The following is a 16,098-nucleotide window of genomic DNA, read 5'->3' as shown; positions in this document are numbered from 1 at the left end:
GATTGCAGTTATGTTATGATCAAAAGAGAAAGTCGATGGAGAGAAATCGATCAAGTCACTTACACCCCTTGCATTCTAAGCCCCTCATATTCCGTTGCCTAAATGGTTTGCAATCGCTCACACGTTATCGCGTGTTCGCCATAGTATTTACTTCAGTAAATACAAGAAACAACCGGAATGAAAACCGAAGCTTTTCTCGATGAAAATAAAATGCAATCTGTGACCATTTGTCCGAGAATTTTGTCAGTAGGGAGTGACTAACGTGCCTCGTCAGCTGTCAGTGACATTGATGAAAAAATGCAGCTCTGGTTATGATAAGACCACCGAACCGAACGGTTTATATTTTCTCCAATCCGAACAATACTGATTATCCGTTAGCGCGTTTCCGCATTCCTTGGGATTGAAGTACCCCACAATGAGAATGCTGTGGTTGACTAAATGTTATTCCACTTCTGCTTCTTCGAGAACAACAGTTTATCGGTAATTTAGTGAATTTAAAATGGGTCGTACAAGCACTGCAGATGCACATCTGAAAGGTCCAAAAAGGCTACGAATCCAGAAATCGCAAACTATCGACTCGTTTTTGTTGAGTCGGTTGAGCTGCTACTCGCTACGCTGGTCGGGATCAAAATGGAAGAGCCGTTGGTTCGCTCGATTTCACTACCATGTAACCAAGGCGCCTCTATATATACCAGGTGAAACAATCATATGAAATGCACTTTCAGCCATATTGGAATTGCTGTCGGTATTGTTTACAAATAGCATCAGAACGCTGCCGGCGGCTCTCTACAAACTGCTGCGACGCTTATTCGAACGATGCCTACTTTGTTCGGCTTTCGCGAATTTATGTGAAAAAGACAGGATGATTTTGTAGAATTTCATTCTCATCCAGTTCATCCACTACTCTCGCATGTGAAAATGCAAAAATGTCGTATCCTAGCAATAACAAAACAAACAACCCCCGCTCCACAAACCGTAATAGCCTTCTCATTGAAGTGATGATGTTGCTTCACCTGTTATACATTTATACAAGCGCCTTGCATGTAACCAACCACTCACACACACAGTAACACAGATAACTGACATTTAGGGTTATGACAAGTAGATGGATTCTCCGAACAAACACTGATACTAATTATGATCAAAATATGAAACAAATCATCATCTAAATATTAAACAGATCTCTACATCTCTCTCCTACTCAAAAAAAAAAAAAAATAAGTAGAAAATAGATACGACACATTAATTCAACAAATATATTTCTCTTGCGTTACATGAATAATGACAAAAATCCAAAAAAAATATAACCGAGGTTTTACAGCAGTCTCGCCGGAATTTTCTTCTCCCTTGTTGGACGCTTCATTGCGGACTCCTGACTTTCATGCCCTTCACCTTTCTGTTCATTCCCCTGCTTCCGCTTAAAGTTTCGGGGCTTCGGAGATGCTTTGCCTGGGTTATCTACCTCTGCAAATTCTCTTTCCTCATCTGGGGTTGGATCTTCCGGTGGTTTCTTCTCAGCGGACGCTGGGAATTTTCGCAAATGTGTTACTGACCGACGATAGATGACTCCTTTACGTTGGCAACGACAGTATCACTTCCATTTTTCTTCAGAACCGTGAATTTCTCAAGCCGAAACTTTGGTTCAAGCTTCCCTGTTTCGTAGTTCTTCATCATCACAGAGTCACCTACCTCTATGTCGGAAGGCTTAGCGTGCCTGCGCTTATCCGCATAATGCTTCCCCAGCTTTTTCTTCATTGCGTCTCGTTCTCGCACCTCTGCATCTCTGCGCCAGTGTGGGTCCGTTCTCAACGAAGGCAAAAGATCCTTGACTGGTCGTCCTGTCATCAATTCCATAGGAGATTTTTCGGTTACTGAATGTGGTGTAGTATTAAACATGTACATATAGTCTTGAATCGCTTTACGCCAATCGCAATTAGTGGCCTTCGCAATACGCAACGTCCGAAGTATCCCTTGGTTTTGCCTCTCTACTAGGCCGTTCATTTGGGGCCAGTAGGGAATGGTGCGTATCAGCCTGATATTTCTTCCTTTGCAGTATCCTGTAAACTCTTCGCTTGCAAACGGAGGTCCATTATCGCTGGGGACAGTTTCAGGATCGCTTTGCTCACGGAAAACTCCCTTCAAGGCTTCAATTGTTTTTGCAGCGGTCGTTGACTTCATTTCAATAACCCTCAAAAACCGGCTATAGTAATCGACAATAACTAGAAACGTGGCACATTCATTGGCCGAGAAAAAATCAATCTCAATTTCCTGCCATGGTCGTTCTGGCATCTCCTTACGTATGAGTGGCTCAGGAGGATGTTGTTTGCTAACGGCCGCACATCCAGCACACTCTTGTACTACGTTAGCCACATCACGATCCATGCATGGCCACCACATCTTCTCTCTTATGTTTCTCCGCATCGCAACAACCCCCGGATGTCCTCTGTGTGCAATCCGCAGCGCCCTCTGACGTAGTTTTGTTGGGAGGACAATCCTATCATCTCTCACTACAATACCTTCGATCACAGCGAGTTCCTTTTCAAAAGCCTGGTATCTGAAAAGTTCCGGTGACCAATCGTGAGTACCTAACGCCTTAACTACTGATGCTAGGGTTTCATCTATAATCGTCGCCTGTTTTATTTCTTCTAACGTAATCGCCAAAGGTGCTTCTCCCACTGTGAATAGGAAGTGATCTGTATGCTCTTCAAATGGCTTTTCAACCTCAACCACCAAACGAGATAGCACATCCGCAATGTTAGTATACCCAGGGATGTACTTAATGTCGAAATCGTAGGGTTGCAAGCGCAATGCCCACCCTTCTGCTCTTGAACACGCACGTCTCCCATCACGATGCTTCCCTCCATGTATATACTCGAGGGTTTTATGGTCCGTGAATATGGTGAACCGGAGGCCAAAAAGGTAAAGATAAAATTTTTCCACCGCCCACACAACGGCCAACGCTTCCCGTTGTGTTTGAGGATACACTCTCTCTGTTGTTGTTAGACCTTTCGAGGCGAAACATATGATCCTTGGCACATTATCCTTATCTCGTTGGGCTAGCACAGCACCTAGTCCAACAGGAGAAGCGTCGACGTACACCTCGGTAATGTCGTTTGCGCTGAAAAATCCCAATCTACGAACGTTGTTGCAGAGCTCTTGACGCAGATCATTGAAGCAATACCTTTGGTCCTCGCCAAACTCATCTACTTCGCCACGAAGATACTTCCTTAACGATTCCGTTCTCGTGGAGAGATTTGGAATAAACTGCCCAACAAAATTGACAAGTCCCAGGAAGCTGCGGACTTCTTCTTTAGACGAAGGCGGACGGAAGTTCTTAATGGCTAGGATTTTCTCTTCCGATGGACTCACACCATATGCGCTTACTTCAAAACCAAGAATCTCAAGTTTCTCGACTCCGAAGACACACTTACTTCTATTCAGCATAGCATTATTTGCTTCCAACACCGCCAATACCTGCTGAAGTCGTCTGTCGTGCTCTTCTTTCGTCCTACCCGAAACAACGATATCGTCGATATATACGATCACTCCATTGATCCCGGATAGCATTTCCGTCATAATTCTTTGAAATTTTTCGGGCGCACAAGTTATTCCGAACATAAGGCGTTTGAACTGCATCAAGCCCCTTCCAGTCATGAACGTTGTTATGCCCCTGGATTCGGGATGAAGCTCGACATGGTGATATGCAGACGTTATGTCCAATCGCGAATAAACTCTGGATCCTCTGAGCTTGTTCAGGAAGGTTTCGATGACTGGCAATGGATAATGCTCTCTTTGGATGGCTTCATTTGGATGTTTCATATTGATACATATCCTGACGTCATTCTTGTCCTTCGGCACAATCACCATGGGTGATATCCACTCGGCCGGACCTTCAACCCTTTCTATAACGTCACTGCGGAGCATTTCATCTATTTTGTCGTCAACCTTTCTCTCTAATGCGACAGGGATCCTTAAATATGCAATCTTCCTTGGAGGTACTGTAGAATCGATGGACAGTTTTACTTGGATACCGGGAAATTTTGGGAATGGTTTGATTAGAGTGTTAACCTCTTTTTCACCATCTTGATAAACCTGAAGGACATTGAGCCCAACTTTCAAAATTCGTAATTCCTCCGACGTTCGTTTGCTAAGAAGTGATTTCCGTGCACCCTCGAAACGAAAAACTCGGCATAGGTTTTCGGCTTTGTTGGATTTACAGATATCCAACTTTCGAAAATGGCGATCACGTTCAATGGGTCGTGGTTGGCATAAGCGTAAAATTTACGGTCACATTGGTATCTCTTCCTGAAGATTATTGCCTCCTTTGTTATTAGTTGATTCCATACATCTTCCGTAACGGCATTAATGGAAGACCCAGAATCGATAACAAACTCTACCGGCACTGTATCGATCTGGCATATTACAGAGCCGTTATGTAGGGCATGTGATTCCACCTGAATTAAAATATACTTTGTAATTCAACCGTTTATTTCAAAACAAATTCAGAGATTTCAACTAGTACAACTAGCATTAAAAAAAAACAAAAGTAAACAAAATCATTCTACCTTCGCGATGTCGTCAGCAGTTGGTCGGTGAGGGATTTCCTCCTCCCAGGACTCCGATGCACCCACCGAGTTTGCCTCAGCCATACCACGATAACTTGAATCACGCTTCGATTGACGAATTCGATGTTGTCTGGCACGTTTGTCACACTTCCTGGCGTAATGTCCTCGCTGTCCGCAATTGTTGTACATCGCTCCTTGAGCGAAACATTCTCGAGAATCTTCGGAATGACGGAATGAACCGCATCGATTGCACTCACTCCGGAAACGAGTATCTCCATGCCTAATCCACTGACCAGTTGACTGCCTGGCATATCGCTGGTTACCTCCTGTGTGTCGCTGCGGACTTGTATTTCGACCTCGGAAATTACCGAATCTTACACTGTTGACCTCCGTTTCGGCACGGAAAAGCTTTTGTTTATCCCTTTGCTTCAAAAGGATCTCACGATTGATTGCAAAAGTAATTATTTCATCCAGGCTCATGACGTTCTCCAACCCTTTGTCGCGAACTTTTTCGTCATGAGCACCCATCGTGATTTGCTGCATGAGCTCGGTCTCTTCACGTTCCAAGAATTCGCATCTAGCAGCTTGAGTACGAAGTCTAAGTATAAAATTATTGAAGGATTCTTCGCTACTTTGGCGAAGCGATCGGAAAAGTTCTAGCTCCACTCGTTCGTTGTGCTTGCCTATGAAAAATTTCCTCAGCCTTTTGACAGCGTTGTCGTATTCCGGAGCTTCCAGTGGCATCAGCGGTGTCTTCACAGGTTCCGGGATGATTTCCTCCGCTACCGGGCGTAAGTTGTAGAATATACGCTGCAGTCCTCGTCCTCCCATCGCCAGCATGATGACCAACTTATCGTGCTGGGATTCGATGTTTCGCAACTGAATAATTAGCTCGAAGGCACGGTGCCATTCCTCCCACTCACGGCGTAAATCGTGCGCATCAACTTTGTCGTTAAACGAGCTCAACGGCATACGATTTCTTTCATCGTCGTTCATCTGCAATTGAAACAGATGAAAACATAATTAATACTAGCGTCATGACATTGTTTTTATTTATTTATTATAATTTTTTTTCCGAAAACCTAACCTACAAAGTACAATAACACGTTTTTTTTTCAAGAGCACGCTTTCAACTTTTGACGCTTCTGTTTTCTCTCGCCCTGAGCACTCGCTCTGGATACAGCGCTACGGTTTTTACCGGACTCGCTTGCAGCTTTAGCGTTTCAAAGTTTCGAACTCGCTGTCAGCTATGGCGCTTCGGATTTCTCCGGCCTCGCCCTTAATGCAGCGCTCCGGGTTCATCCAGACCCGCTTTCAAGCGCTTTGGAATTTCCGGCCTCGCCATGCACACAGCGCTACGGATCGCTCCGGACTCGCTTTCAATCCAAAACACAAATCCACTTTCACCAAAAATAAAATTCACTTTATGTTCACTTTCAAACAACCATAAAATTCACTTAAAAAAAAATTCTTTTCTGCTCCATTTCAATTATACTCACCATCTTACTACCGGCTGCGCCAAAATTGTTGAGTCGGTTCGATCTGGAGTACCGGTTATTTGCTGCTACTCGCTACGCTGGTCGGGATCAAAATGGAAGAGCCGTTGGTTCGCGCGATTTCACTACCGGTTACATGGTAACCACTCACACACACAGTAACACAGATAACTGACATTTAGGGTTATGACAAGTAGATGGATTCTCCGAACAAACACTGATACAAATTATGATAAAAAATATGAAACAAATCATCATCTAAATATTAAACAGATCTCTACAGTTTTGAACGATCATAAAGTGGAGACATTTCAAAAGAACGAGTGGGACACATTTTGCATGACATTTTAGACACGAAAAAGCTATCCGCGCAATGGGTGCCGCGTTTGCTGACCGTCGACCAAAACAGCGTTGCGTTGTTGGCGTTGTTGAAGCGTAATCGAGTGGACTTCTTTCGACGTTTTGTGACAATGGATGAAACTTGGATTCATCACCACACTCCTGAGTCCAATCGGCAGTCTGCAGAGTGGTACTGAGGCATATTTCGAAGACTTAGACGTTTCGTACTACAGAAAGGAAATGTTGGAAACTCGCTATACCAAATGTATTGCCCTCGAAGGAAACTGTGTCAAAAAAAAAACGATTGTTTTCATAAAAAAATCCGGTAAAATTTCAGCCCATATAGTAAGTGTAGAAGAGGACAAGTCTGAAAAGCTTCAAACCGTGTTCGATCGACAGTGTGGTCCGGAAAATAGCAAACTTCCACAGGTCGGAGCAGGAGATACAACTACAATGGTGTCACTGGTATTCAGCAGATAAACAAGTTAGAAAACAGCTGAAGTATAAGATGATGAACCGTGTTCGGGAAAAAGTTCGGCCAATGGCCTATGGTAAAAAGTAATACTTAGCATGAACTGAACACTACATTTTGTTATTAGTTTCGAATATGTGTTTGAATTCATTTAGTTTCATTAGAGCCAAAGCGCCTGGCGTGACTGTAGTTTGAGGCTAAATGAGTGAAATTTTGTGAAATGTCACATCAAACAATCCCATTCTATGAACATTTATAAAACAAGATAAGTTTTTAAAACACATTGAATGGTTTCATAGATGTAGAGAAACTTCGAATCCCCACTGAAATGACTTTTGCATAAAAAGTACCGAAGACCGTCCGATCCCACGCCACCTTGGATGTATTGCAAAGATTGTAGCGAATTTCGATTCGTACAATAGAATGTTTCACGAAGGAATCCAAACTTCTGAACCAGTTACGACCCTTGAATTTGCTAGGGCAGCATTTATCAGTGAAATTACAAACACACATTACAAAAAAAAAAAAAACAAGCTAAACCAGTCGTCCCATCATATCATATCTGTCAGTCATTTTCACGCTCTGCCGACCGACGAAGGTCTTCCAAATCTCACCAAGCCCGGCTCGAAGGGTTCGAATGAGAATAACAGGGGTAGCAGGGGTAACTTCTAATGAACCGGTCTCGCGAGAATCAAAACAAAGATTACATAACTACAAGGCCTCCGCGAAGTGTTTTTCTTCTTTCGCTTCATAACGAAGATCAAACGACCCCACGAAAATAAACAAAAAAAAAAAGTACCAATTCAACGCAATCGCATTCAAAGCCCGGAAAACCGGTTCTCGCGGATGAACGGATAGTGGAATTAAAAAGATTAACAATCCTCGCCCTATTTCGCGCTCCGCGGCGCTGCATGATGATGAATGGCATGGGCAAAACAAAGGACTAGAAAATCTTTTGACCGAATGAAGAGGGAGAGAGAGAAGCATAAGCAGAAGAGTCTTCGAAAGCATCACCATGGGGAGGAGATTGATGGAATAACATCACAGCGAATCGTGAAAAGAAGGGACGAGAGAGAGACACAGAGCAGTTGAGTGATTAAAAGTGCTTCTTTCATTTCGCGGCAATAGAAAGCGCAGGGTTTTCTTTCAATTCACGCTTTCGTTATCCTTAGAATTAACATTACAATAATTTCGCGCAATATATCATCGCGGAGAGAGGCAGCTGCAACTGAAGCAGCAGTAGCAGCGGGATTCGCTACGGGAATAGACCGGGGAGTCGATTGCATCCGCGGAAGATGATGAAAAACAGCGGCAGGGTCGCAGCGTAGCGTGAAAGCAGAAATCATCAGACAATATTCTTAAATGAGTAATTCCAGTGAATGCGAAAGAATATCATAGGGTACGAAGGAAGCGCGAACCCAGTTCGTCCCTCGTCTTGATAATTTCGCAGCCACTACTGCTAATGGGTGGCTGGACGGTCGAACGGGTTTGAAATTTTTCTCGTATTGCTACATTGTTGCAGTCAGAACAAAACAAAAAATGCGGAAGGGATCGGAAAAATAATTATTACGGTTCCTTACGAAGCAATTTCACTTCGTTTGTTTGCTTTTCCTGTCCGATTTATGATGGAATGCTTGTTTGCTACAAGCTGGATGCCATGGGTAATACATTGTATAATGATAATAAATATTCTCTTGTTATCCAAGATATTAGCCGACAATGGAAGATGTTTCGGAATATATTAGCCAGAATATAAGAAATTATCGTACATTGCATTTTAAAAATTATAAAGTACAATTTACAATCGTACAATCGAAGCATGACAATAAACTCAGAAATATAGTTCATATTAATTTATTTTATTGCTATTTGAGTAGTATTAGTAAATAATGATGATAAAATCCACCTAAAAGATGAATAAAAAAATTTCTTATGATAATTTTCCTTCATACAATTGATTGAAAGTAAATAAGTAAAAAAAATAATAACACATTGATTATCAATTACAGGGCGGACTCGATTATATACAGTTCCCGGTTTCTTTTCATTATGTATAATTGTATATAATTGATTTTTTTTTTCACATAGGACTATGTCTTTGATTTCTATATAGGGGGGTCACTCTACGAAAAATGTAACGATTCATTAAGAGTTTTCAAACGCACATTACTCAAAATCTCAAAATTGTTTTGTAAAGATATTGGAAGAAATCTCACACTGACTGATTATCACGAAAACCATATTAGAAAAGCAGTTAACAAAATAAGTTCTGTACACTTAATACTGAAACTTATGCCTCTGCTCTTTATATCAATTCGTACTGGTATTATTTCTGAACATTTCCACTGATTTATTGCGCTGCCCTGCCGTTTCATGTAAAAGATCAGTTCATTTATATTGAGCGTAAATGTACGGGGCGGAATGGTCATACCTGCTTGGGGCAGTATGACCAGGCATTTTTTCAACATAACCTGTAAATACAGCTGTAAAAATTTGTAAACATAGTTGAAAATAGCTAGATGGTGAATCATGGTGCGGAATTATACCAGAACATTCGATCGTAAAAAGTGGTCACAGACCAGCTTGAAAGCGGCAATCGAAGCAGTGAAGAATGGTACGTGAGTGCGACATGCAGTCTTAGTGCATTGTATCCAACGAGAAAAACTTAAACGTTATTTACGTTGTGCAGATCCTGTGCAGTTCAGCTGCTCGGATCATTTAGTAATTTTTTACGACGCAACAAGAGAAAATGCTTGTAGATTATATTCTCTCTATGGAAAAACGGTTCTATGGTGTAACGACGAATGAAATTCGTACAGCGGAAATATAGCATTCCACCAGAAAGACAATTCAACGTCGATGAGACATCAGTGATTCTAGTAAATATCTTTTATCAATAGGAGAAACAAATAATCTAATGATTATTATCGTCCTTCAACAGCTGCAGACCACAAAATCCCAAATCCTAGCAATGTGGGGGAAAAGGCAGATGAGTGCTATAACTTCAGCAGAGTACTGGGTGCTGAGCATGGAATAACGATTATAGAATCTTCCACAGGACACCCTATGTTGATTCTGTGGGACACAAATCAGTTCCTCTACGTACGGCGATGGATGGAACCAATGCTATCGATGCCACTCGTGGGTACATAACTGCACAAATATTCTCCGTTCCTGCTTTGAGTAACGTAAAATTGCAGGCCAATCACTTCGATCACATTGTAATTTTTTGTGCATGCAAACTGAATGAAATTCAATGAAATATACGTGATAGTTGCAAAATATAAACTTTCCTTTTATGCATTTGTTACGTTAATTCCTAGCGAAAATATACTTAGAAGATTGAATCAACAACATGGTCATATTGCTCCAGATGGTGGCCCATTTTGCCCCGTAGTGTTCTCGATCGACGGAAATGGAACACATTTTTAAAAGTGTAAATTTTCCACATAAACATTTTTAAAAGCATATTCACACAGTGTACATCGATCTATAAGGTTTCAAATCGTGAGGTTTTAACATGTAGCATAATTTAAAAATGTTCCTACATGATTTAGGACGTTTCATTCTTAGGGGAACCATATTACCCCTATCTACCCTATATAGTGTAGGATATAACGACTATCTTCATTTAAAAGACTGGCCATTTGAACTTTATTGTTGTGTTCAGGCGCGAAACATTAAAAAAAAAAATTTCCAGTGTTTCATAACTATAGAACCAGATAGAAAAACTCTCACTCCTTTACAAAATTAACATTAATTCCAAATGAATTACAATGAGTTTGTAATTCATATGTCATGTGTAGTTCACAATCAGTTCAAGTAACTTTTAACTAATAAAAATGACGCAAGTAATACTACGTTGAGACGGCGAAGTTCCTCTAGGAACGTTAGTGCCATTGAAGAAGAAGAAGAAGATCACTCCTCTTAAGTTCTTGATAAGGTTTTGATCTGGTAAGCAAGCTGATCAGTCCAGAATCTGAAGCCCCTATTCAATAAACCATGTCTTGACTTTCCGTATGTTATGAATTGATACCAAATTGCTCAATTAGGGTAAATGATCTTGGTTTGTCCAGTCGAAAATATGATCATGGTTTGCCCACTTTTGATGTAGAACTACGTCTTTCATTAAGGGTGTCAAATCAGAAAACAGGTCACGTTTTTATGAAATAAAGTTAACGTTAATAACTATTTTTGCCGCGAACGGATTTTGGCGATTTACATACTAAACGAATCGGAAATTCCGTAAGATTTGTTTAATATGCTACACATTAGAATCCCCTGGTTAGTAAATGGTTAAAATTCATGAAAACTTTAAGTGTTTCTATTTTCCCATACATTTGTTCTGTCCATTTGAGTGCTTTCCCGAACAGAGATATCAATAACGAGCAACTTATCGACGACCAACGGAGGGGAAATCGTAGGATTTAAAGTCTCCGTGAACAAAGGAAAAGAAGAAGAATGAAGGGGAATACTTGCCTAGAGTATAAACAGTGGATCTCGCTGAGGCAAACTTTCATTCGGCATCGGGCTGTTGAGTAATCCAGTTCACTTTGCTTTCGCTGCGCTTCGATCTAAGATTGGACCCCACCAGTGGTAATCCAACTTGGAAATCGTCGTTTGATTTTTCTGTTCATCTTTCGCGTGATTCGTATCGTGTGTTCTTCTTTCCGCGTCATAAATTGGACGCTTCGCGTAGTGTGCGATGAGCAAGAAGAAGAGGAAGGCAGGTTCGAGCCCTGCAAAAAACGAACGCATTGCCAGAGGCAATAAAATTTCGAGGTAAGCGTCATCTAATGATGCACGCGGTGTTGGTGCAGTGAAAAGCGCTCGGACTGAATCGAGCCTTCGCAAATGTGACACCGCACCGAACAACAGCGAAATAGGCGATTTCGGCGCGTCGGTCGAAAATGTAAACGCCCAGGCAGCAACCAAAATCAGGCACCCTCCGCTGGGGGTGAAGGCGGTCGCTCTTGATAAACTCATTAGCGAATTCGCATCGATGGGTGTTACAGCACGTGGCCGAGTGGTTAGCGTCTCACATTATCATGCCGGGTGTTCGGGTTCGATTCCCGTTCTGGTCGGAGGGATTTTTCGTCAAAGAAATTTCCTTCGACTTGCACTGTGGTCACGCGTATTCTAGAGCTTGCCCCTCGGAATACATTCAAGGCGTGTTATTTGGCTGAAGAAATCTCAACTTAGTATGACGCTAGTTAATGCATACGTTGAGACGGCAAAAGTTCCACAGGGAACGTGAACGCCATTCAAGAAGAAGAAGAAGGGTGTTACAGCAGAGTACAAGCTGTGTGGCATAATTCAGTCTTTTTCCAAGCAGTTAACATTGTTTATTTTCCGTCTTCATAAGGGCTTCGTTGGTGCCTTTGAGGATGCATCAATGCATTAAACTGACGTTATGGCGAAGCAGACGTTAAGGTTGTGCACCAAAAAATTATTTGGGAATAGCAAGCATCTTGAATGTCTTACTGGAATGTTATAATTTATTTGGGTTCGCGTGCCAGTCGCAAAACTACCTTCAACTAGGATTGCATTTGCGCAAATATTGATCATAATGAAGCATTGCTACTGTTTTCGAGGTTGTTATTAACAAAAAGAGTTTATTTCTCTTGTTTAGTCATCAATAAAGTAAATGTTCTGGAATTTTGTATATGATTAGGTTTTGGTTGCTTGCCAGTAGCAAAACTTCCTCCACTAAGGGTGACAGCTGCGCTTCTCTCAAGCATGAGAAAGTAATGCAACTCTTTTCGAGGCCAGTAATATTAACAGAAGCGTTTCTTTTGAGAATAGCGCAAAATGATGAGAAATGTTTATATTGCTAGTAGTTTCAAGCCACCAATGTATGGCTCTGTATGCATGCTATGGTGAACGCTTGTTTGGCGCTTGGTTTACGCTTAGTTTGTACGAACGATATCTAGAGGTGCGATTCCTTTGAAGCAATACTAAATAACATGTAGCATGATATTTGATACATGCAAGTGTTGTCATTGTTGTTGTTTACATGTGGTGCCAAAGATATATTGATGTAGTTATGAGATATGGAATAATGGTGCTAGTGCAACATGTATATAATCGACTATAGCCGAGTCTATGTCAATTTCGAAAAAGGCCACCGGAATAGCCTTCGAGGTAAATTTTCAATGCATTGACATGAAATAAATTGCGACATACAATTGTTTTGCGAGGGCAAGAATGAATCATCAATCAATTATCGTCAACTGATTCTACAATATCATTTCAGAGATTATTCTACTAAGCAGTTGTTTCTAAAATTTCACAGCATTATAGAATAATATCCGAAGGTATAAACAAGCGGCTTATATAAAATAACAGCGTAGTTCTACGTCAACAATGCGGTCGTATCTTGGACACAACCTCCTATAATTTTTTTTCCTAAATTACTCATTAATTTCACAACAACTTTGCTGTACATAGTATTTCAATCAGACATCTAGATTTCGGATTATGTTTTTTTTAAAGCTAAACTATGCTACACACGCCCTTATAAAAAATGAGTCGTAATTGAAATTGGTCATCTGATAGTAAAAATTGTAATTTTAGTTAGCTGCCACCAAATGTTTCAAAATTTTCAATGTTTCAAAAATCGGAGGGGTCGCATCGAAATTGGCTATTTTTCAGTTGATTTGGCGTGGAATTGCAAAAACTTTTTTCGATGGAATTATTGTTTGACATTTCTTAGGATGGAAATTCTTATGCAGGCCCAGCGTTATGCCCCCAATATGTAGTTATAATACATACAATCATATGATAACAAGAATTGCTCAACTATTTTTTTTACATTTTATTCTTATTTCTGAAGAGAGCACCCGAAAAAAATTTAAATTAATCACCCTATACTTTTAGTCCACTGTTTCATTCCTAGACAGACGTTTGTTAATGAGAAAAATATTTTGATTAACTCAAAGCAATTGTTATAACGAGAATTGCTGTCCAGATGCTGTAATGCAATGTTTGATCAAGATCCCCTACAAACCTCCAGGAGACGGGGTCCACACGAAACTGGTTCCATTATTCACGGTCCGATACAAGCATCAGTTTCACACACACACAAATGAACCAGAAGAAAGTGACCCAACTTGTTTCCATAATCCTGGGTAGGACGAGCTGTCTTTTATCCTTCCTCCCCTTGCATTCCCTAAAGCCAAAAGCAGAGAAACAAAAAACCTCGCGGATGCATCTTAAATTTCTCCCTACGGAACAAAAGAGTGGTAATAGGAGTGGAAATATTTACAACCAGCATTTTCTTGCACGTCACCCTTACGCTTTCGCTGCGGTGGAAACCCGTTTCTTCTGGCCGTTTCTGGTTTTTTTTCGCACCTGAGGAAGCCACGGTGTGGCAAACAAAATAGGATAGTCATTCCTAGACGAATCCCTTCGCACATTCCCGCGCTACCGAGAAAAAATAAGCTGGTATTCAATTAATTTCGGAAATTTATTCTAATTAACCTTCCGCGGAACGGGTGGCGGGATCGCGTCAGTGGTCAGGTTTTGAGCCCGAGAAGAAGAAAAAAAACAGAAGAAAGCGAACGATTTGATCTTACGGGGAAGGGATTTCACTTGGGCAAGAGGCCTTTGTCCTTCCCTACCCGATGCTAAACGTTTTTAATTTCAATTGGAATATTCCCCGGTTCGGCCCGCCTCGGCTCCGCTGCTTACCCTTGAGTGTGAGGGAATAATTTTCCCTCCGATTGAGTGCAGGAATTGTCATTTACATTTTCAACAATGCGCGATATAGGATGAGTGCTCGATTTCATTGTATTGCACTGTTCCCGGCCGATACTGAAAAAAATTGGGAGTAGAAGAAAGCATTTCTTTTCAGGCGGAAAATAATGAATTCTTCGAAGAGGGAGAAATCTCGAAATGCATTTTTATTATATTTTTTTGTGCGATCCTCGAATGAATGGGAATTGCGAAAGGAGCGGTGACAGACGAGATCATTTAGTGCTAGTAGTTGTGCTAAATTTATGGCTGCAGAGAAAGGGAACATTATTCTGTATTGCCGTGAAGCAACAAAAAAAAAACAACCATTGTAAGGTGCTTTAATGGTTGCATTTACATCAGAATGGTTGTTGTGTGCATAGGAATTCGAAGCGACGCAAGGAGAGCTTTATGACGAAAATGAAACACCCATTTTTTTCGCAGACGTAAGAAACAGTATTGCGACGAGATGGGTTCGGCGTTCAAACGATTCATAGAATTAAATTTTCCACCGGAGCGAAGCGGTTAATGTGGAATGAGATGCGATAGTCTGGTGTCAACTTTGCGTTATGCTCATCTTTTCACGCTAACTTATGGAATACTTTCTCAAAGAACATTAGTTGAAATTTTGATGGGAATTTATATAAGACACCATATACAGACCGCTGTTGAGAGATGTTCATTAAAAATGTCTAAGTACAGGGTGGCGCATAAGTCACGCAACGCTCTCTGAAGGAAAAAAAAATAACGATCGCGCTGCAACTAGCGAGCGTGTTGGTTCCTAAGCGGTTCAGTTGTCGACTTTTTATCGTTTTTAATCGAGAACTTGTATCGTGAGACATTTTTTATAGGATGTTTTTTTTGTGCAAACCGGTTGCGTGACTTATGCGCCACCCTGTATTCAAAATTATTCAAAATCTCAGACATTCTAGAATCATGATTTGCTTCACAGGACACCAGAATGCCTTCAAGGCGTGTTAGGGGCTATCCACATACCACGTGGACAACTTTAGGGGGGGTAGGGGTATCAAATTATCCACGCTTGTCCACGGAGAGGAAGGAGGGGGTATAGACTATGTCCACGTGGACACGAAAAATAAATATTTTATTCAAATATAATCACCGATACACTCTAAATTAAATAAAAGCTGTTCCGTATTCAAGAATTTCAAAACTCCGCCCAATCTGAGTATTCCGTAATTATCAATAAACTGATTGAGTTGAATGTCAGATATTTACTGAGAGTGCTTCATATATATTTACTAAATCATTGGACTTCTTCACTGAAATCCATATTCTGAAAATAACTCACGTAAGCTGTGAACAACCGAGCCATTTTCTTTGATCCTTTGACTTTTATAGTTACGGGCTATACATCCACAATGGTTGAGTTTTCATGATATTACGCATATGATTTATTCATCAAATATAATCTTCTATTGGTATTTTGTCTAACTCGAGAACAGTTTGTTTTAGAATGAAAATGTCTGTA

At 40.9% G+C, this 16,098-nt stretch overlaps 1 protein-coding gene across 3 annotated transcripts in view; it reads right to left on the bottom strand.

Annotated features, from left to right (window-relative positions):
- Positions 1-1,412: 1,412 nt before the first annotated feature.
- Positions 1,413-16,098, bottom strand: part of LOC129768046 (uncharacterized protein K02A2.6-like) — a 100,714-nt gene continuing 86,028 nt past the window's right edge. For 2 of the 3 annotated variants that reach the window (XM_055769420.1, XM_055769419.1), the window contains 2 exons: positions 4,566-5,561; positions 1,413-4,454 (listed from right to left, as the gene is read on the bottom strand). In XM_055769420.1, coding sequence (XP_055625395.1) covers positions 1,546-3,924 — 2,379 coding nt within the window. In that variant the 5' untranslated portion in view covers positions 3,925-4,454; positions 4,566-5,561 and the 3' untranslated portion in view covers positions 1,413-1,545. The remainder of the gene's footprint in view (positions 4,455-4,565; positions 5,562-16,098) is intronic. The other variant, XM_055769421.1, reaches the window with a different exon arrangement.

Source organism: Toxorhynchites rutilus, chromosome 2, assembly GCF_029784135.1.
Source record: "Toxorhynchites rutilus septentrionalis strain SRP chromosome 2, ASM2978413v1, whole genome shotgun sequence".
Classification (NCBI taxonomy): Eukaryota; Metazoa; Arthropoda; class Insecta; order Diptera; family Culicidae; genus Toxorhynchites; species Toxorhynchites rutilus.
The sequence above is the reverse complement of the archived record's forward strand: the minus strand, read 5'-3'. Positions and strand labels throughout refer to the sequence as shown.